Source organism: Gymnoscopelus microlampas (assembly GCF_963454915.1).
Source record: "Gymnoscopelus microlampas genome assembly, chromosome: 24".
Taxonomy (NCBI): domain Eukaryota; kingdom Metazoa; phylum Chordata; class Actinopteri; order Myctophiformes; family Myctophidae; genus Gymnoscopelus; species Gymnoscopelus microlampas.
The window spans coordinates 22280692-22302407 of NC_139961.1; the positions used below are offsets into that span (position 1 = coordinate 22280692).

General features: G+C 40.7%; 1 protein-coding gene across 1 annotated transcript in view; it reads left to right on the forward strand.

The window, feature by feature from the left end:
• LOC311041130 (N-chimaerin) overlaps nt 1-21421 on the forward strand; it is a 41755-nt gene extending 20334 nt beyond the window's left edge. Inside the window, exons 9-16 of the mRNA XM_084051632.1 lie at nt 4857-4934; nt 6707-6791; nt 8024-8197; nt 9243-9320; nt 9689-9826; nt 11101-11206; nt 15970-19378; nt 19527-21421. Coding sequence (XP_083907758.1) covers nt 4857-4934; nt 6707-6791; nt 8024-8197; nt 9243-9320; nt 9689-9826; nt 11101-11206; nt 15970-16141 — 831 coding nt within the window. The 3' untranslated portion in view covers nt 16142-19378; nt 19527-21421. The remainder of the gene's footprint in view (nt 1-4856; nt 4935-6706; nt 6792-8023; nt 8198-9242; nt 9321-9688; nt 9827-11100; nt 11207-15969; nt 19379-19526) is intronic.
• The last annotated feature ends 295 nt before the right edge of the window (nt 21422-21716 follow it).

Genomic DNA, 21716 nt, shown 5'->3' on the forward strand with positions numbered 1-21716 from the left:
ACACACAGACAGAATGTGCTTACACGCGCACACACACTCTGATGTGACAGTTACACAACCATGCACCATGCATTCTTAGACTTTGCACAGTCTACATAGAATAATTTGGCCTGAATGTATTGATTCATTAAATGCTCCATCAGTTGACCCAGTGGTCCATGACACAACGCGCGCGTGTGTGTGTGTGTGTGTGTGTGTGTGTGTGTGTGTGTGTGTGTGTGTGTGTGTGTGTGTGTGTGTGTGTGTGTGTGTGTGTGTGTGTGTGTGTGTGTGTGTGTGTGTGTGTGTGTGTGTGTGTGTGTTTGGGGACTCCTGTACATGTGTGTTTTCATAATGGGGAGGATCTGCAGACAAAGCAGAATGTCTCTGTGACATTGAACACAGAGCTCCTGGTTCCAGCTGTAACCTAGCACTGCAACATCCACCAAATGTGGGTGTTTTTTGATTCAGGAGCTGGTCAAGTTCTCTCCACCAATCACTTTGTCAGATGAGCAAAGCTCACAAACTATTTAAGGCAAGTGTTGGGCCCAGGGAAGACAGCAATAAAATATCTGCACTCATTTTGAGCCAATGCCCTTATCAGACTAAACAGAACGTAGAGAGACACCATCTTAACCCCAGCATCCATTTAGAAGGCATTTGTAGTATCGGCCTCAATGGGTTAAATGCTCGTCGCCTCATGGTCACAGTGAGCCAAAACAACAACACATTAAGTAACATCCCATATCAGTGGTCTTGTGGTTAGTGACTGCCCTGAGATTGGGAGGTCAGGGGTTCAATCCTCGGCCGGGTCTTACCAAAGGCCATAAATGGTACCCAATGCCTCCCTGATTGGGACTCGGCATCAAGGTTTGGATTGAGGGTAATTAGTCCCTGCGACATACTAGCGTCACGTCCAGGGGATGTAATTGTACATCAAGCTGCCTCACGCTACAGAAACAGGAGATAGGCTCCTGACCTATAGCCCACATGGCCCTGGAACCCATGGTTCCCAAGGCTACTTACTACTTATCAGTGCATAAAAAAGATGTGAGTGTATCTCATTCATCCAAGAAGCAGATCATATAATACAGTTTTAAATCAATCAAACGCAGTTAAGACGGTGTTTATCATTGCATTGCAAGTCAAAAAAAAAAGTTTTTTACTTTTATCTTTTGAAACATAGGTTTCAAAAACAAGGGTGTAGCCCAGATAACCACCGGCCCACATCAACAAGAAAGAATCAACAAACCAACAAAGTTGTCTGTTTAAAACAATGTTGAAATACAGAGTTTGCAAACTGTGTTTGAATAAGAACTGGTTTTGTTTATTCCAAGATTATTAATTAGTTGACGCAACAAAGCATTGAACGCATTGTTTTGCGTGACGTCACCATATTTGTTGTCTTGATATGAAATCTAAATGCTAGATAAGTCTGCCAAAATGGAATGTGGTGACATGTGGTTGAGTTAAGAGCACAGCAGATACTGATGAACACATTGACTCAGGCTAAAGTCAAAATGTCTATAATGAAAGTGGTGACATGATAAACAAGAATATCTAATCAAACCTATAACTTATGCAAATTTACACTGATTTACAATTGGTGATCTACCACAGACACAGTGACCAGTAGTCACTAGGTTCTTGCCTTAAAGAATTAATCATATCGTTGCTGTCAGGCAGAAACCTTGTATCTCTTATAGTCTTCGTTTTTTTCCCATAAATTAATGCCCTACTACGTCATACTGCAGTGTCACAAAAAGTAGCACAATTACACAATCTACAAGCTTGCAACGCATCGCGTTGTGACGAGGTGCAGTGTGAGGTTGTAGATTTCCTATTTTTGGGGGAAAAAAGTGGTTAAGTGTGTCTATGGGTTTATGAACCGAATGAAAAGTATTAACAAGAGGTTTTAAGTTGTAACTAAATAACTACATTGGATCCATTGGAGCACAGGTTATTTTGTCCATTTCCTGAAAAGTAAGTTTTGAACATACAAGGTTTCCACCTGACAGTGATGATGATATTCTAAAATGGTTATGACAGCAAGTAATGAGATGGTGCCTAGCATAATTTCTGAGGATGACAATGTTGGTCTGTCTGTCTGTCCAACACTTTGGTGGTCCAATAATCCAAATATCTTGGACTACTGGCTGGATTGGCATTTCTTTTGCTTTTTGTTAGAAATAATGTAGTGGGAATAATGCAGTGGAGGAAGAGAAATGAGACACAATGTTATGAAAGATTCAGCAGACATTATTTCCATTGTACTGTATCTTTCAACGTTGTAAAGTAAAATAAGTCAAACCATTACACTGTTGTTTCCCCCGGTAGCTTGTTATTTACAAGTCTGCTTTTAGTAAGGACAAACATTATTCAAAATTGATGGAATATTTGAGAAAAAGTTACTAAGATGGTGATGTTTGTTCCAAAAATATCATGACAATGGCTTGAAATCAAATCACCTGCAGTAGCAGGAGAGAGACCGGAAAGACGATGCATTATTAATGAAATGAATGCAGACCATCAGGGTATTGTGCAATGCCAGTGGGTACTCTATTGCCCATAGCCATTTTTGTTAAAATCAATGGTCCAACGGCTAGATTCTGTTCCAAAAACATTGCAGGCAGAATTGGTTTCAGTTTAACTCTATTGGGACAGTTGTTGTTTTTGTCAAATGTTGTATTTAGTTTCTTTCTGGCTTTTCTTTCCTGGCTTTTCTCAGACAGTCTGTCTGTTTAACATAATCTGTCTGCGCTTGGTGTTCTTTTTGTTGAAACTAGTCATTAAATATCCATGACCAACCATACATATTGACGGTGTTATTATGCATATGAGCTGTGAGAGAAGGGGTTTGCAGACTCAAATACACAATACAGAGAACACAGTATAGCTGCCATTTTGATATATGCTGTCTGGAAGGTTTTTAAGCAATGAAAAATCATACAAAACAGAGCTGTAAGAGCTATACTATTTATCATTGAGTAAACAAAGTCCTCTGTGTATAAGGCATAGACAGACATGAACATCAAAAAGACAGAGTGCTGCTTTGTTCCGGAACCACATCTTTCAGAATGCATTGAAGTTTGAAAACACAACACAGTTTATTTGTTTATTTCTTGCAGCCAAAAAAAATGCATTTTTCTTTTTTAGGAAACATTTTCCTTGCATAATAAAAATGTGAGTTGAGAAGATTTTTTTTTGTCAGTTTGAATGTGATGAGAGATGTTCCCTTTCCTCTGCTGCCATATAACCGTACTGGAGTGCCTAGCTTACAATGTTTTCTGAAGCATCTCTTCCTCTAATGAAGAAATTGGCAATGTCAACCCCCCCTTGATTCACCCAAATGGGATCCTTAAATAGCCTGCAATGTCATGATGATACTGAAATCTGTACTCATTCTAGGGCTGGGCGGTATTACTTCTAAATCAATATGACACGATTATTTGAAACTTTTGCTTTGATTACGATTAATGAATGATTTTTTTTTTTAAAGTGCAAATGGCAGATCTACATTGGCTATTTTCACTATTTACGAACGGGACTATTGTACAACGAAGTATAATATAGGGATAATGTTATAATATAATCGATCTAGTCGATATAAAAACGTATTAGATATATTTTCGTGTCTAATCATAATTTTGTCATTCGTGTCGATGACAAAATCATCAAAACAAAATGGTTCTTTATTATTCGATTAAGTCAGTTATTGGTTCTAAATATCGGTCTTGATATTTTTTTCATGTTAATTGCCCAGGCCTAACTCATTCAATTTTAAGTCCTTTGAACTCTCTTTTCTCTCTGGGTCCTCAGCAATGGCGGACTCAGTGATAAACATGAATGGGCTCTTATTGTTCCACTGTGTCTTCTCAATGTGACCTGTAAAATCAATCCATTACCGCACTGTGGCCCTGCCCCCTTTTCTACTCCTCTTTCCCTCCCTCCCTCCCTCCCTCTCCCTCACTCTCTCTCTGTCCTTTATTGGCTCTGCCCAGCCAGTGTGCGAGCTCAGATGGGAAGGGAAAAGCAGATTAGTGTGCACACACACAGGGAGACGGGCTCACCTCCAATGCTGCACACTATACTGCACCAAACTGCCTTTTTGGAGAATTTTGAATACCTTTTTCAATCTTTTATACATGTCTTTGTGCAGATATTGTCTGCTGCGCCAGAGATCGATTCAATAATTTAAATATTTGTTTTTTTCCTTCAGTTTTGTATCCTGGGCTGGGGTCCGAGTCGCAGACACCCCCATGCAGTCACATGCGGGGTCGTCGTGGTTGGCTGATCTGTAAGCCAATGCGTCGGGTGTTCTACGGTGACGCGCGTTGTTGTGAGAGGAGCTCCACAGTGGCCCACAGAGACTTTTGTGCTTAAACTCAATCTGGAATTTCTGTTTATTGGTTTATCCTTATGGACTCCTGTGTGCTTTCCTTGTTTTTGTTGTGCTTTTTTTAAAAGCAAATTAACATTTGTTTTTTAAGCTGGACGATTTTTTGACCCGCCCGAGAGATTCCTAGTCTGTTCTCCAAGGCTACGATTGACTTAGAATATTTAATTATTTTCATTGATTGATTGATTAATTCCCATTTGGGGCTACACATCCCAGGATGCCGAGCCGAGAGTCGCACATGGCCAGGAAGGGCGAGAAGCGATTGGGCGGGCAGGGCCACAGGGAGGCGGTGCTTACCTCTGCCTTGGGTTTGAACGCAGGGGGTACGCATCCCCCCAAGCCCTCCCTGACTGGCCCCCCAAATCCTGGGTCTGGGTCGAGACCCCTGGACCGCTCGGACCGCCTGGTCTCTCCCCCGAAACCCCCCTCCCCTGCTTCCACCTTCTGGCAGCCAATCAGATCCTTTGCCCTTTCACAGTTGACGTCGCTGGTGAGACGCGCCACCCTGCGAGAGAGCGACTTCACGGCCAAATACGAGAAGGTCCACAACTTCAAGGTGAGGCGTCTTTCTTTCTGTTCGATTTTGTTTCTCTGTTCTTCATGATGACACTGTTCTCCCTCGCTTCCATCTGTCGAGGATGTGCTGGACACGCCGACTCAGCTTCTGTGTACTTATTCCCATTCACCTCACAGCACAGGGTTGTTAACTCTCACACACACACACACACACACACACACACACACACACACACACACACACACACACACACACACACACACACACACACACACACACACACTAGATTACAGTTATAGAGCTTATCAGTAGGATGACCCCTAGCACTCCTATCAGTATAGTAAGATATGTTAACCACTTAAACCCTATATACTACGTTGACCGGGGTCCCCTGGGGCTTATACTTGGTCCCCTCCTTTTTTCCTCTACACCAAAAGGCAAACCTACAAGCTTGTAGATTGGCTATTTTCAGCTAAGATGTTTAGTTAAGAGGGGGAAAAGGAGGGGGACCTATTATAAACCTCCTGGGGTCAACAAAGTTTGTAGTGTTTAAGTGGCTAAACGTGAGGAATTTGACTCCAGTTCAGTGACTCTCATTGTACTTACAATCAGGGGACAACGACAGCAATGACAAACAACAGCAAGAGTACATTTTGCCAAGTAAACAAGAGCCTACAGTAAACAGTTGTATCAACAGTAAACGCAGTGTTATCAACAGTAGGCAGTGTTATCCATAAAATGAGTTTGTGCATATTTGAGGAAGTATGTACTAGATTTTTTAACTATAATAGAGATACTGAAAATAAACTAAATATGCAATATAAGAAGTATCAGTGAGGCGCCTCCCCTTTAACTTGAGGGGTTAAAGGGGAGGTTAACAAACTTGAGTTATTAACTCCTTATGAGCCTATGTGCAACCTGAGGTCCTCAGGCAGGAAGCTGCTGGTTGTTGTAGAGACAAAGTGTGCGATCATCTTTGCTATCAGGGCTCCTTAACTCTGGAATGACCTGCCTGAGGAGATCGGGCTTGATAAATCACCGCCTTCCTTTTAATCTAATCAAATCAAATGTTAAACTTTTATCAAAAGGCCTTTCATAATTTAAAATATTGAAATCTTTGATTCACTTGATGTATGATTTCTCACTGCATGTTATATTTTACATATGTTATGTTTTTTATTCTGTTGCTGATTTTCTTCAGTTTTATGCAAAGCATATAAATAGTTATTATTATTAGTAGTTGTAGTATAATTTAGGTAGATGCTAGTTATGCTATGCAGATGTATGATGTTTACTTGTTTACATATGCTGTAAGTTTAGTCTGTTTGCTTACTACTATTGTTATTTAAACCGGTGCTAGGTTTGATGTCTACATGCTATCTGTAGCACTTGTTTTCTTGGCTCTCCATTTACACCCCCACCCTGTAATGTCTGTAAAATGCCTAAATTGTAAGATGCATAGACGATTCATTGAACTAAATCTAGGACCAAATGTGAGAGTTCTCGAAATTCCCTTTTTGATTCGTGGTTCAATTGCTCCCCCTCTGATCACATCAGTCAGAGTTTTTTCCTCAGGTCCTTAACATTAATTATCCATGCAGATTGTTTCATGGATGTCCAAGGCCTCTGCAGGGGTCTTTAAATATCTTGTACTAGTTTTCAAGGATGCACCATGGTCATGCTGACCTTCATTTTGTTTGGTTCCATGTCAAAGCTGTGATCATAGCTTATCTCATCAGATTTTTATTTTTATTTTTTTCTCTCTTCGTCCCTCCTGTGTCCCCTCTCTTCCCCTCTCTTCTTCACTGCAGGTTCATACATTCCGTGGCCCTCACTGGTGTGAGTACTGTGCCAACTTCATGTGGGGCCTCATCGCTCAGGGAGTCAAGTGTGCAGGTAAAACCTTAATGCACCATAATGCAAACAACGCCAAACTTTTTCTGGTTTGCCTTTTGCAAGGCTTCCCAAACCGAAGGATGTTTTATACTCACTGCAGCTCCGCTCTGTGTTCTGAACATTAGACCCCGCCCACTGTATACAGTGCTGGAAGTGTGATTTTACCACGGATGTGTCTGTTTACCTCAACCTCCGACGTGCTTTGTCATAATTTGTCTCATAGATATTGCAGTTTCTGGCGACAGACACAGTGGATAAAGTGTGTGCTCTCTCTCTACATGAATTAAATCATGTCATCTGGTTATATTTGTTGACATTCAGAGAAGGATTATAGAGGTTTGCAACGCCTAACCTCCTCGGACAACATTTCTTCAAAACTGTACGCCGCTGACAGTCTGCGTAAATAAAACAATATAAATCACCAGCACCTTGAGTGTCTGGCCAGTCACACACAATGTTTGGCTAGCGGGTGTTTGGCTATTTGGAAAATCTTGGAGGTGCAAGATCTGCAAGCCAAACGTCAGCATGGCACTGCCAAAGTTTTCATGACATAATCTTGTTCTTATTGACCTGCCGAAGCCAAAAAAAAGTTATTTTATGTTAGGAGTATGCTGCAGCCCAAAGATGTAAACTTGTTTGTGTGTGTGTTTGTACAGTAGAAATCTCTTAAAACACACACTCCTCAAACTCTTTGTTTTTCCAATACACACTGATCGCCTTAACTCTTTTATTGCCAAAAACGGGAATTCCCGTCCGATTCTACTATGGCTCTCATGGCCAAGGACGGAAATGACAAAATTAAATATATATATATATATATGTATATGTATATATATTTTTTTAATATATATATATATATTTTGTTTTGGTCTTGTTTTTTTTTGTTTATCTCAAAGGAACTAGGAGATAACGCTATCCAAAAAGTTGCTGCTCCATTCACTTCAATGTTAAAAACTGAAAAAAAAAAAAAAATCACATTTTCCTGGCACTGGGACGACACAGCCTGAAATAAGTCTGGCAATGAAAGAGTTAATATGTAATTGTTGCCATGTTCAAACAAAACAAGGTTGCTTGTTCAGTAGCTACTGTTCATTATTCTCAAAAAGAGTTTCAGCATTTCAACTGAAGTAAACTGTGAGAAAAAAAACAACCCACAATTGTATGTCTGTGTAAATCTGCATTAAAACATTCATGTGTACGTCTGTAATGTATTATGTCTTTCTGTCCGTCAGACTGTGGGCTGAACGTCCATAAGCAGTGTTCAAAGATGGTTCCCAACGACTGTCAGCCGGACCTGCGGCACGTGAAGAAGGTGTACAGCTGTGACCTGACCACGCTGGTCAAAGCCCACAACACCAAGAGACCCATGGTGGTTGACATGTGCATACAGGAGATTGAGGCTCGAGGTAAAAAAAAAAAGATTATGCTGGATGGCGTTTAATTTAATGGTAACTAGATTTTGACAAGCCTGCCTTGCGATTGGCTGAATGCAAGAATGAGACAACAAGGACTTGGGTGCGGGGTCACATTCAAATACAGCCCGAAACCCCAGTCTGGCACCTTTCTCGGTGGCGTGCGTTGTTAATCATTAGACTACCAATCCCAGCCTCCCGGGATCGAATTCCGCTGCTACCACTATTCTTCCAACAACCGCAGAGTATTTTCTTTGGCCGACAAAGTATAGTTTCTGTGCGTCTGAAGCAGACTTGAACCAGGAGAGGCTCAGGCGAGCGAGTCGCACGTGCCGAACGTTGCGAAGTCCGCTTCAGCTGACTCAGCGCCGTCCAAGTTTATGTCCCGATAGGGACAGAATCGTAAATTATGTTTTGGGGTGAGCGTTTGCCACAACTGCCAATCAAAGTGACTACTGGCCAATCACAGCGCGTCTTTTCCGGGTCAGAATCTAGTTGTATAAAAATGTAACGCTGCTGGATGATGTTTGTGAGTTATCTGTGGCGCCAGTGGCTCAGGCGGTAGAGTGGCCGCATTGGAATCGCCTGCCTAGCTTCGTCTTCGTCTCAAGTGTCCTCGAGCACTGAACGCCTAACTGCTCCTGACGAGCAGGTTTCCTCCACCGACGGTGTTCGAATATGGGAATGTAAAGTGCTTTGGAAAAAGGCGCATATAAAATGCACCATTTACCATTTTGTTGTGTGCTTACATGTTATTGTGGGCAGGATCGTTTCAGTACCTCAAACAGTATCATCCCGTTCCTGTGATGGTGAACAATAGGCCCTTAAGGTTACTCTACTGAGTTGGTTGAAAGGAGCTGCCATTTTGACGGATCAGCTTGAGTTATTTCTGTCTATGTTCTGTTCTCCGAGCTGAGCTCTTAGGAGTCAGGTTTTAGAGGCAGGCATAACATTTCTGCTGAATCTGTTGTTTGAAATGCATTCATTATTTATGCTGCTGTCTCTCTCACACACACACTGTGCTCGTCTCTATCTGCAGGTCTGCAGTCCGAGGGCTTGTACAGAATATCAGGTTTCACCGAGCTAATAGAAGATGTCAAGCTGGCTTTTGACAGAGGTGAGTGTCCTGCTGTCCCTTTTAATTTACCTAAACATGCATTTAATAGTAACTTAATACACACTGCTCAGTTTTTAGGTTTAGTCTTAAAATGCATATAGGTTGTATTCACATTTTTTAAGTCATTTGAATATTAATATATCAGTATAGCAGTTTTAGTTGATAAAAACTATTGACTTTTTTTTTTTAAATGCTTTTGCTATTGTCAAACAATTTGACGGCTACAAAACGTCCTTGTTTGATTCATCTGGAAGTTGTATTTATCCTTATATTCCTATACTGTCTTCTTGACCTGTCTTTTACAGCCTGATAGTGATTGATTGATTGTTTGATTGATTACATGACGGATTGGTTGATTGACCCTACAGATGGCGAGAAGGCTGATATATCCTCCAACGTTTATGAAGACATTAACATAATCACCGGAGCGCTCAAGCTGTACTTCCGGGAGCTGCCCATTCCCCTCATCACATACGACGCCTACCCACGTTTCATAGAGGCTGCAAGTATGTCCTTGTTGACTGGCATTGCCCAGTCAAACCACAGCAAAATGAACCACTTAACCCATTCAATCCGGGAAAGCATCTGTGTTTTTGTAGATTAGAGTTAAAAAATATATATATTCAAAGATTTGCAAAAAAGATAAACGATTTTTAATAAACGAAAATAGCAGTCAGTGCCACGCTATGAGCATGTATATCTGCCATTTTTGAATAGCCAAAGCATAAAATATGGATAAAGTGGTTATACAAGATGAATTCCCGGTTTGAATGGGTATATATATACTTAGTTGACCAGGTTCCCCATGGCTCTTTACTTTGCAATGCGTCGCAATGCGACACATTGTGAGCTAGTTGTTTCCCCTTGGGTGGCAGCCTTATTGGCACGGAAGTATCTTTCTACATTTTTATTGATCCACATTTCTATTGGTCTCATTCAAGTGGCTCATATTATCTTCATTTCGGTTTAGTCTATTCATGTAGGAGGAATAACCATGTCACATTAAGCCGTTCATTGACTTTCGGCGACCTCCTTGACATTTCCTTTAGCGCCACCATCTGGCCAAACTATCAAATGAGCAAACTGAGGAGTTGTAGGCCTTGACGGAGATCTGCACACTTGAGTGCATTATCTTTCTTCTGTGTTTGTTGACATCAGTGGTCGAAAGTAACTAAGTACATGTACTCAAATACTGTACTTAAGTAAAAAATTGAGGAATTTTTACTTTACTGGAGTATTTAAAATGTTCAGTACTTTAACTTCTACTCCACTACATCTCAGAGGGTTAGGTACAAATATTGTACTTTTACTCCACTCCAATTATTTAAAAACTTTAGTCACTAGTTACTTTTGATTATTATTACAAAACATGCATTAGCCACTTCAGCCCTATGCATACTTAGGCTATTTGAAAATAGCCGATTTACAAACTCACAACGCGTCGCAAAGCGCTTTTATATATTTGCATATATTTGCATATATATTTGCAAATATATAAAGCATTTTTATATATTTGAAAACTTGTGAAATGGTACATTCTGCAAAATGAGTACTTTTACTTTCAGTACTTAAGTACATTTTAATGCTAATACTTTTGTACTGTACTTTTACTCAAGTAAATTTTGAACACCAGACTTTTATTTGGAACAGAGGTATTGGTACAAAATGTGAGTACTTCTTCCACCACTGGTTGACATAAGGGAGTGAAAGAAGCCGTTTCTTTCCTTTCTCCCCCCATGAATTTAAAAGCAACCTCTGTCTTGTATGATTTGTGTTGCAGAGATCATAGACACAGACAAACGGTTGGAGGCGCTGCATGAAGCGCTGAAGCTGCTGCCTCCTGCTCACTGCGAGTCACTGCGATACCTCATGGCACACTTAAAGAGGTCAGAACACTTGAGGCCGGCCTCACGTTTGTCATAAAACTCTCTGGATGCTAGCGTTAACACCTTTCATCAAGCAATCTTGAGCATGGCTTGGTGTGCTGTCATGCTGGCATGGCTTGGTGTGCACCTGACTCATTAGAAATATAGCCGACTGATCAGCCTTGACGTTACACCATAAATTCCTCAATGGATTTTACTGTGTGCTAGAAGCTTCTCCCACTCTTTTTTTTGTGTTACTCATTCAGTTTGGGAAATTACAATCTCTTTTTAGCTTTTTTGTTCAAGTTGGCTGGTACAGAGCCATCTCTATGGATCTGGGATGTTTGACTCAACAGGGACTAGTTAATGTCTCAGTCAGACCAGATACATTGTATTTCCAGGGAAATACGATGAAACTGCAACGTTCTTCTTTTATTTCGGAGCGAATTGCCCCACTATGAATTCATTGTGATTACATGTTTTATTCTGTAGGTAATAGTTGTGTAATCCCAATATTACACTCGGGTGTGCTTTACCGTCATTATTGGCATAACTCAATGCAAGCGCCTCGTTCCTGTCGTGCCATTAATGGTGGTAAAGTACACCCATATTTCTTAAGTAAAGCACAATGATCTGAGAAATCATTAGTATTAAGTAGCTGTTGTGGTCCAAAAAAAATAATATTACACAGAAGTTGGGCCCTAGCTCCATTCACAGGATTGATGTCATACTGGAAATTGTCAGTAGAGGGCAGCATAGTTGCCTAATGGACAGTAATGATCAGGGCTGGGTGGTTGATTTCCATTAAAGCTGCAATCCGGAACTTATTTGACTAAATACAAATTTATTTAACCAATCTGTATAGCAGTGTATATACAGTGGGTGACCATTGACTTTGTCGTTTTTTTTCATTCTTCTCATGCGTTTCATGCAGGGCATGTATGATTTCCACTCTGTGCCACTAGGGGCAGCAGCGGTCTACTGCCTACAGCCCACAGCAGACAGCAAGAATATATTTGTTACTAGTTACTGTATATCCTCTCCAAACTGTACATACATTACTTTACACTTTTGTATTATGTTTTGACACTTGCTTTGGAAAATGTAAACGTATGTTTTATCATGCCAATAGCTCATTTGAATAGCAAAATTGTTTGTTTTGGGGTTTTTAGGCACTGTTTTTCCTAGAAAGACAGAGAAAGATCCTGTATGTTGCTTACAGTACAAGATGTGACATTTATATTAAGCAAAATATTAAGCAAATAAAGTTAGATAGCATGATGCTGCGCTTAACATTAGTTTAATTTTAACGTCTTAATTGATAAAACGAGACGGGAAAATAAACGTATTTTTTTCTCTTGCCAATAGATTGGGTTTTCTGTTCAGCGTCGGGCAGTCAGGAACGCATCTCTGTCATTTTAGAAATGTTCAGACACACATTGGTTTCTGTCTGTCTGTCTCAAAAGTCTGTGGAGAGAGAGAGAGAGACAGACAGACAGACGTCTTATATGTTTTTGTTTTCTCGCATCAATTGTTGTGTAGTAATATTCCAACATTTTCCTGTATAAATGAAACAGCCCAGCTAGTGTAGCGGTTAAAACTGATGTCCGGTGATTTTTCGACCCGTGTTCGAATCCCACGCGATGAGCATACAAATTATTCATTCTCGTCTATTAGTTTGTATTGGCCAGTGCGTTATATATATATAATGTATGTATAATGGATTAATATATTCATAAAACCAACAGACAGACTTTTATTTTAAAACATAGCAGATCTACAAGCTCGCAAAGCATCATGGTGCAACACTTTGTGAGCTTGTAGATCGGCTATTTCCACTACTACTTTATGGGACACTGCTCTCTCTCTCTCTCTCTCTCTCTTTAGTTTGATGAACATTAAACCTCATAATAACATCACTCCGTTCGCGACTGCATACAGAACGTGTGTCGGCTCTGATGTTTATTAGACAGCATGGACCTCCGCTCAGGTCCTGGAATCCAGAGCCTTATGTCAAGACTTGGCTGCGAGCACATCGCACGGCAGAAAGCACAAAAACCAAAGTGGCACAGCCTGTCATGTCAGATAACCCCGAGCCACTTTGGCAGTTTTTATAAGACAGGGGTTATTGGCGTCTTTTTGGTTTGTTTTATTTTATTTCCTCGTTTATAATTATTTCCTCCTCAATATTGTTTAAGAATTAATGTGCTATCCATGACATGCTGTCACCAGTTTACCAGTTCACTGTCTGTTATTTAATGATGATCGAATATTGGCTAAATGTTTACAATTTCTTCTGTCCAAACAATGAAAAGCACTTAGAAAAGGCAAGTGAGTCTCTCTTTAATTAAGCATGATGAGCCATGTGTTTTCCACAAAACAATTGAATATCATTGAATATAATGGCACCCTTGTCATACTACTATGTTATTATAGCTTTCAGTTGGCCACCACAGGCACAGACAGTGCGTTTTAGCGCAGCGCGGCCTGGCGCAGCGCGGCGGAGTGGTTGCGTGCGGGGGGTCGGGGGGCTTTCGTGGGAGGGGGGGACGGGTGGATCAGAGCTTAACCCTAAAACCGAAATAAAGTAACAAAAAAAACTCCAATCCGCTCAAGAACCGCGCTCCCCCACTTCCAAAATTAGCACTAGCCTACAACACTGGCCCAGTCTCTTGCCAAACCGGTTATGTTAATGTATGCAGCCTATTCCAAATAAGCCAAGTGAGGAACTCTGCTATCAGGTTCCCCCTCCCCCCTACAGTACCTCTGTAGGCCTATCTCTTCTATCAAAGTATTTGTTCAGATACAAATTCAGAGCGGCCAATTTTGATATTTTTAATGCGCCTACATGAAGTTAGAGGGATGGGCAGAAATGGTGTAGGGTGTAGGCTATTTTCAACTGTTAATGGGTTTTTCTTTCTTCACAAATGAATTCTACTTTGTTGTACAACAGTGTGCCATAAAAGCTCACAAAGTGTTGCATCATGATTTGAATTCCGACTGAAAACGCCACCCTTGCGTCTCCGTGTGTACAACCAAATACGCATCTTTCCTGCACCGATGACGCTTGGGGCTTTTACAGCGCTGCTCCTACACTACCACGCACCGTCAGCAACAAGTGGACATGGAGTAAATGTACTTAGTTACTTTCCGCTTAGTTACTTTCACGTGCATATAAATGAGCCACGCGGTTTTATAAGAATGAAAACAAACGCCTCGCTGTTGGCCATGGATCACATGACGGTCGTCTGTTACGGTCATGGATGAACTCAAAATGTTACTTGAGTTCAATCAAAGTAAAAGTACAAAAGTATTGGCAAATATACTTAAAGTACTGAAATATTTGAAAATAGCTGATCTACAAGCTCACAATGCGTCGCAATGCGTTGTGAGCTTGTAGATCGGCCATTTTCAAATAGACTATGTGAAATAGGGCAAATAATGTATGTTTTATAATGTAATGATTTATATCTGCAAAGTAACTAGTAACTAAAGCGTTCAAATAATGGTAGTGGAGTAAAAGTACAATATTTTCCTCTGAGATGTAGTGGAGTAGAAGTAAAAGTAATTTCATCATGATTTGTGTGCATGGGGAACTCATTTGAAACAAGCTCTGTGCTTTTATGAGTCTTCCAGTTTAGTAGACCTTGTATTGTGAATTTGTACTTCCATGTACTGTTGTTCTCATGTCTTACTAAATAAAGTACATCAATCAATCAATCAAAAATAGCAGATCAGCATGCTTATAGCGTGGGATTCGAACCCGGGTCGTAAAATCACGCGACATCAGTTTTAACCGCTACACTAACTAAATTATTTCATTTACAGAGGAAAGAGGTACAATGATACTATACAGAAATTGATGCGAGAAAAAAAACCATATAAGACGTCTGTCTGTCTGTCTGTCTGTCTCTCTCTCTCTCTCTCTCTCTCTCTCTCCACGGACTTTTGAGACAGACAGACAGACAGACAGACAGACAGACAGACAGACAGACAGACAGACAGACAGACAGACAGACAGACAGACAGACACCAATGTGTGTCTGAACATTTCTAAAATGACAGAGATGCGTTCCTGACTGCCCGACGCTGAACAGAAAACCCAATTTAAACGCTCTAAGCACACATAATTATTGCTAGTTATTATTATTATTATTATTATTATTAATATAAGACATCTATCTGTCTGTCTGTCTGTCTGTCTGTCTGTCTGTCTGTCTGTCTGTCTGTCTGTCTGTATGTCTGTCTGTCTGTCTCTCTGTCACAAAAAAAGTGACTCCAAAGCGGCACCTTGTGGTAGTATTTGGAACTTAAATTTACTGCAAAGCGGGTGAGGCAAATGAGTGAAGTGATTCTCTTATGAAAAGCGACAAAGTCAATGGTCACCCACTGTAGAGTGTATTTGAGTTCAAAAGCATTATTTGATACTTTGGCTATTCAACAATAGCAGATCTACAAGCTCACATTTGTGCAAATCTTTGAATATATATGTTATTTTAAAGCGAACATTTTTAACTCAAATCTTTGCTTCTGGGGGGTCCCTGGAGCTAAATATTTTGAGTTGCGGATCCGCGGCCAAATACATACAATTGTGGGGCCCTTGACATGAAAAAGTTTGAGAACCACTGATAGCAACGTTTTTTTTCAGAAAACTGTTCAGATTTAGAAGGCCACACGTCTCAATGGGTCAATTGTTTTGTCTTCTTTTACTCTCGTTATGAACACTTTCTCCTTCCCCCTCTCTCTCTCTCTCTCTCTCTCTCTCTCTCTATCTGCCCATCCAGGGTGGTGCAGAATGAGAAGGACAACCTGATGACCAGCGAGAACCTTGGCATCGTGTTCGGCCCCACGGTGATGAGGGCCGCCGACCTGGACGCCATGACAGCCCTCAACGACATCCGATACCAGAGGATGGTGGTGGAGGCCCTGATCACCAATGAAGACGTGCTCTTCTGAGGGAGGGGGGGCGAGGGGGTTGCGCCGGCACGAGAGGGACTCTTTCATTCCACAAGGAAAAGGAAGACGAGGTAGATGGACGGTCTTATTCTGGGGCCGTGGACTGATGGACGGAAAAGCAAGCGTGCGTCTTTGGACGTGGAAAAAGTAGAGAAGAAACGCAGATGATGCTTATTTTTATTTTATTTTAACAGGCCTAATTAAGGTCCTAATGTTCCTAGAAAAGAGGAAAGGTGAACGGAAGGAAGGATAGATGGATTTGGAACGGAGGAGAAGGCCCGCGGTCTCTTTCCTCATGGAGAGATGGACAGGAAGGCAAATCAACCTTTGTCTTTCGTGGACAAATGAAGGACGGGCGGCTAAAGCCTGATTTATACGCCGTATTGCGACGCTGTCGCTCGCCGTCAGGAGCTGATCTTCAAGCTAACAACCGCGACAGCATTGTGCGGCGGTGTATAAATGAAGCTTATGAGTGAAGGGATTGAATGCATTCCAGCATTTCCCTCTGGAACAAACACGATGTCAAACAAAACCTCTGAGAGGTGACGGAAGCATCACTCCCTCCCGGTTTACTGTAAAAAGCTGAAAATGTGAGTCATTTAGAAATGAACGCATACTGTACTATCGGTGCAGCAATGCTACTGTGTCCTCTCTCAAAGGGATACCTGGACTGTTTTACTTTTAAACAACAATGCCATGGTCTATTCACAGCTTTGGCAATATATTGTATATAAATGTTGACTATTTTTCTGCAAATGGCTTGCTTTTTATTGTTTTTTATTTTCTCCTTAGACTTTCAAATGTTACCAAACATACCTAAATAATTGGCAAAACCCCACGGTGTCGACTCGAGAAGATGCTCGTTCAAAGTCAAAATCGACTTAAAATCCAGCACTTGAAGGGAACTTTTTCTTTCCAGGCGTTTTAAAGCAGCAAACCACCAATCTGTATGGCAGAGTATGTTACTACAATATGCCTAGTACATCTGCAGTGGTTGGAGGAGGTCTCCCTACTCTTCCATTGAGACGTTTAGACCCTGCTGTCGGGTATGACACATACAGGTTGACAAGTAGAACTGTCTGAAGCTCATATATGCAATATCTCCTCTGGCTAAGAAAGGATCCCTTTTTGGATGAGCGGTACGTTTGATCTCCTACCCGTGAGATCGGGATTAGAATCCCAGTTAGGACGTAAAACATTTGGATTTCAACTTTAAATTCCTGCTCATGTTGTTGAATATTAAAACAGGATTTTTTGTGAAGACAAATGAATCTATAGACATGACATTTATGGAAAAATGGTCACCGTTTATGTACGATATAAGTGTATAACAAAGTTGTGAATAGATAATGACAAGTAGCACGTGTGTCATTGAGGCATTGCTCTTGACCAGACACTCACACCATTGTGGGGAGAAGTTTCTATATTTGTGTTGTCATTGAATCCACTCGGGTGCTGGTGCTCTTAGCAACAAGCTCATTCCTAGCCTTTCCCACTGGTTGTAATGAGGACAAAGCTAACAACACGTTTTTTGACCTGGTTAAATTTACCACATGCAACCACTTCTCCTCACATTGTGCCAAAACAGCCACTGAATAAGAAAAACAGTTCTGTTGTTCCAAACAAGGCCATACCTGCATTTCTATCTACGTCAGGGAGATGGGACCATGACTACATATCCCATAGAACCACAGCAATGCCATCTACAGTATCTAGGCTATGGCCTGCAACTACGCCTGTGGCGATAATGCTAATAAACGGCTTGGGAAAAGTGGAATGTGTACTTCCCTCTCTCCCTGCATATGTCAATGGTCAGTGCCAATGTTCAAGTTCAGATAGATTGGTCAACCCCCTGAAGAGAAATGGATGAGGACTGACTGAGATTTGTTTATTTTTGTCAAGGATTTGAGGGTCTATTACAGGAGAGGAGGAAACACTCACCCACGACCTACAGTGTGTGTATTTATATACATACATACACATACACACACATACAGTTTACATTTCAAGCTTCATGTGCAATAAGATGCTAGCGTTGTAGCTGACACATCTCATGCTATTCTTGCTTTCATCGAGGTCTGTGGCTACGGTTTGAGAAACGGGCATGATTCACAACGGAAAACGCTGCCCAGCCCCTTTATATCTTGCAGTATTTGTAGTTTTAGAGCTTATACTGTAGTTGACCATACATGTTTTTTTTTCGTTGTCCAATTTCGCAGCTATTATGGAAATGAGAGAGCTATCATTTTTCTGGGGGTGCAGTCTTTTCAGACTTCTCCTCACCTCTAAAAGTGATATTCTAAGCTTACATTTTTGAATGGTGGCCATAGTACGAATGAAAATGTTAATGCGTTTCTATATTCTCCCTAAAGTCCACAGCACTGTCCGGATATTCTGGTACTGTACATGTAAACACTGCATGTCATTCCATTTACAATAACTGATAAGCTGTTGGCCTGGGGATGAGAAATCAGACTATGGTAGCTAGAATATGATCTTATTTACTGTTGGGTTTTAGCTGGTCTGTCCTGACCCCATAGTTAACAAGAAACTTAACTCAAAGAATATTCCTATGGCTTCACTTACAGTACTCCACAACTGGGAACATCTAAATAACTAAAAGTAGGTGAAATTAATTCAATCCAACTGCTACACTGTTCGTTTTGCTAGATAAGAGAGGGCCACATCATAAATGACTTGAATATATGATGCAGTACTTGATGTTTTTGTGAATGAAGCAGTATTGTTTTTAAATGGTGTTATGAAGCAGATTTCATGGTCAAAATGCTATTTGAAAATCAGGGACCCTCTGAGTTTGTCTGCACCCAACAGAAGCCATCTGATCTTGCCAGGCGGCGTGAGACATTTTTGCCCGATAATGTTGCTCAAACACCCAGATCACATGTTCCAATTTATTTAAAAATGTCCATACTGATGAATCTGCGATGAGTCTGGTTTAGAATTATTGGTCTGCACAGAACTGATTACATTTACATGCACATAATGTTTCCGTTACTCTGAAAAATCAGGTTGTGGTAGTTTGATTAAATTTGGCTTTAAATAGCCTTTAACCACATGAACCCTAGCGTCCCAATTCGAGCATGAACATTCGGCAGAAATGGCAGATCTAAAACTCGCAACATGATGCATTGTAAGCTTAGATCGGTTACTTTCGGCAAGGAGATTTGGTGTGGAGGGAAAAAGCAGTGGACCTACTGTATGTATGTATGTATGTATGTATGTATGTATGTATGTATGTATGTATGTATGTATGTATGTATGTATGTATGTATGTATGTATGTATGTATGTATGTATGTATGTATGTATGTATGTATGTATGTATGTATGTATGTATGTATGTATGTATGTATGTATGTACAAAGTATATAGAGTTCAAGTGGCTAAATAGTACCTGGTGTTTGTCGGATACATACAGTACAGATTAGTGTAGACTTATGTAAAAAAGCAGACCATTCTTACAACGAATGACATCCTCAACCAGCGGCATGGAAACATCTTCAAACAATTCCATTTGAGTGGTTTTGATGCCAAACACCTTTTTGAAGGAGTAAAATGCATGATGTGCATGTAAACATGGCCCTGTTCATGGATTTCTGACTGTCCATGCCACACCGTTTCTTTTTTAACACCAGTCAGTGAGTTGCACACTAGAACAGCACTCTTCAGGTTTATTCAAAATATGTGAATAGTCAACAGTCATTGGCTTTTGTTGTGTAGCAGCCCACAGTAAAATGAACTCTCTGCATTTTACTGTGAAGGTTTTCAGTAATGTTTTGACTATGGTCTGAAATGATATCTGATTATGATAGAATATATATGATGAGAGCAGTATTACCTGTGGCATCATAATTGTCTGTAACAAACATGAAGGAGTATTTTGCCATGTTGTACATTTTTAACTGGTGCCATTTGAAGCTTTGGGTGTTGTTGAACTGTTGCTTTTAGGGCTGCAGTTATCGATACTTTTGTTTGCAAATATTCTATCGATTACTTATTTTTTGATTAATTGAATAATCGAGAAGTGTTTTTTTTGTGTTTGTATGTCAAAAAATCAATGTGGATTTTTTTATAATTGACTAAATCGATTATTCTGATTAACCACTTTAGCCTTGTTTTATACTTTGTCATACAGCAGTGTCGCACAAAAATGGCGACAAACGGCTCATCTGCAAGCTCACACCACGTTATAAGCTTCAAGATCGGCTATGTCAGCTATTTTTATATGAATATTTGTCGCCTATAATGACAAAACAAATTTGCCCCCCAAAATCTATTTAATTAAATTAATTAAATTAACTGCTGCACCCCTAGATGCTGTCTGCATGTGCCCCTCACCTGGACAAAAACACACTACTCTCTGTATCCCCCCACCTCAACAAACACTACCCCTCACCTCAACAAACACTACCCCCCACCTCAACACACTACCCCCCCCCCTTTTTTCGACAAACAAGACCTCACAGTCTCCAGTCTCTAGACATCTTTTAACCACTTAAACCCATACCTCTATGCTTAAACCCCATATGGTTGACCGGAGTTCCTCAGGGCTCTATACTAGTGTATTTTCTGTTATTTTGTGAAAAGCTTTCGCTGAAAATAGCTGATCGACAAGCTCACAGCGCCTTGCGATCTACTATTTTCTGCGAAAGCTTTCCCCGCAATATGGATGCCAGGGTTTAAGTGGTTAAACCCTCTATTCTAAGTCAACAGAACAGCTGTACTCGGACCGCTTTTTTCCCTTCGCACCAAAAATAGTCGCGTTGTGAGCTTGTAGATCGGGTATTTTGGCCGAATCCCCCCCCCCCCCCGGGGAATAGGGATGCTGGGTTTCAAGTGGTTAACCCTTTTTTATTCCCCACTTCTGTCGGGGGTCGCTGACTGACCATTCCAAGTGTGCTTGATTTGCTGCCCTGGACGCACCAGATCCTCATTGCTTTGCTTTTGTGAATAATTCTGTTGACTAAAAGGTGAAAAGGCCCAGTTGTGGGTGTGAAATTGCACATGGTTATCTATTCACCTCAATGTAACATAGTGTAATTATCACCATTTCTTAACAACTCATGATTGTTTTGTTTTTCTTCTTTTCTTTTATGTCCGTTGAAAGTTTTATGCCATGGGCCTTTTAGTCATCTTTCGACACTTGCTTTCACATGATGAAATGTGTTCTTGTCTTGTTTTTTTTATTGTCATTGCTGTAAAGTAATTTCTATATGATTTATGCATGGTGATATTAAATTATCAAAATATGGATTTTCAATGACCCTGTGTGAATTTATTTTATGAATTTCTCTGGCTCATGGACTAAATGCCTAATTTGCATATTTAAATATACAATTTCAGAAAACTAAGACCAACCAGTAGGGGTAGTCTTTTTCAGTGTGACATGGTATTGTAGTAGTATTATGTCCAAGTATTAAGTCTTTAGTGATGGCTCCAGCCATCAGGCACAGTGATGGCTCCAGACACAGTGTCAGATACCGGCACAGCATCAGGTCCAGGACCAGCCACGACTCCAGGTACAGCAACAGCTCGGAGGCACTCTGTCAGGTCCA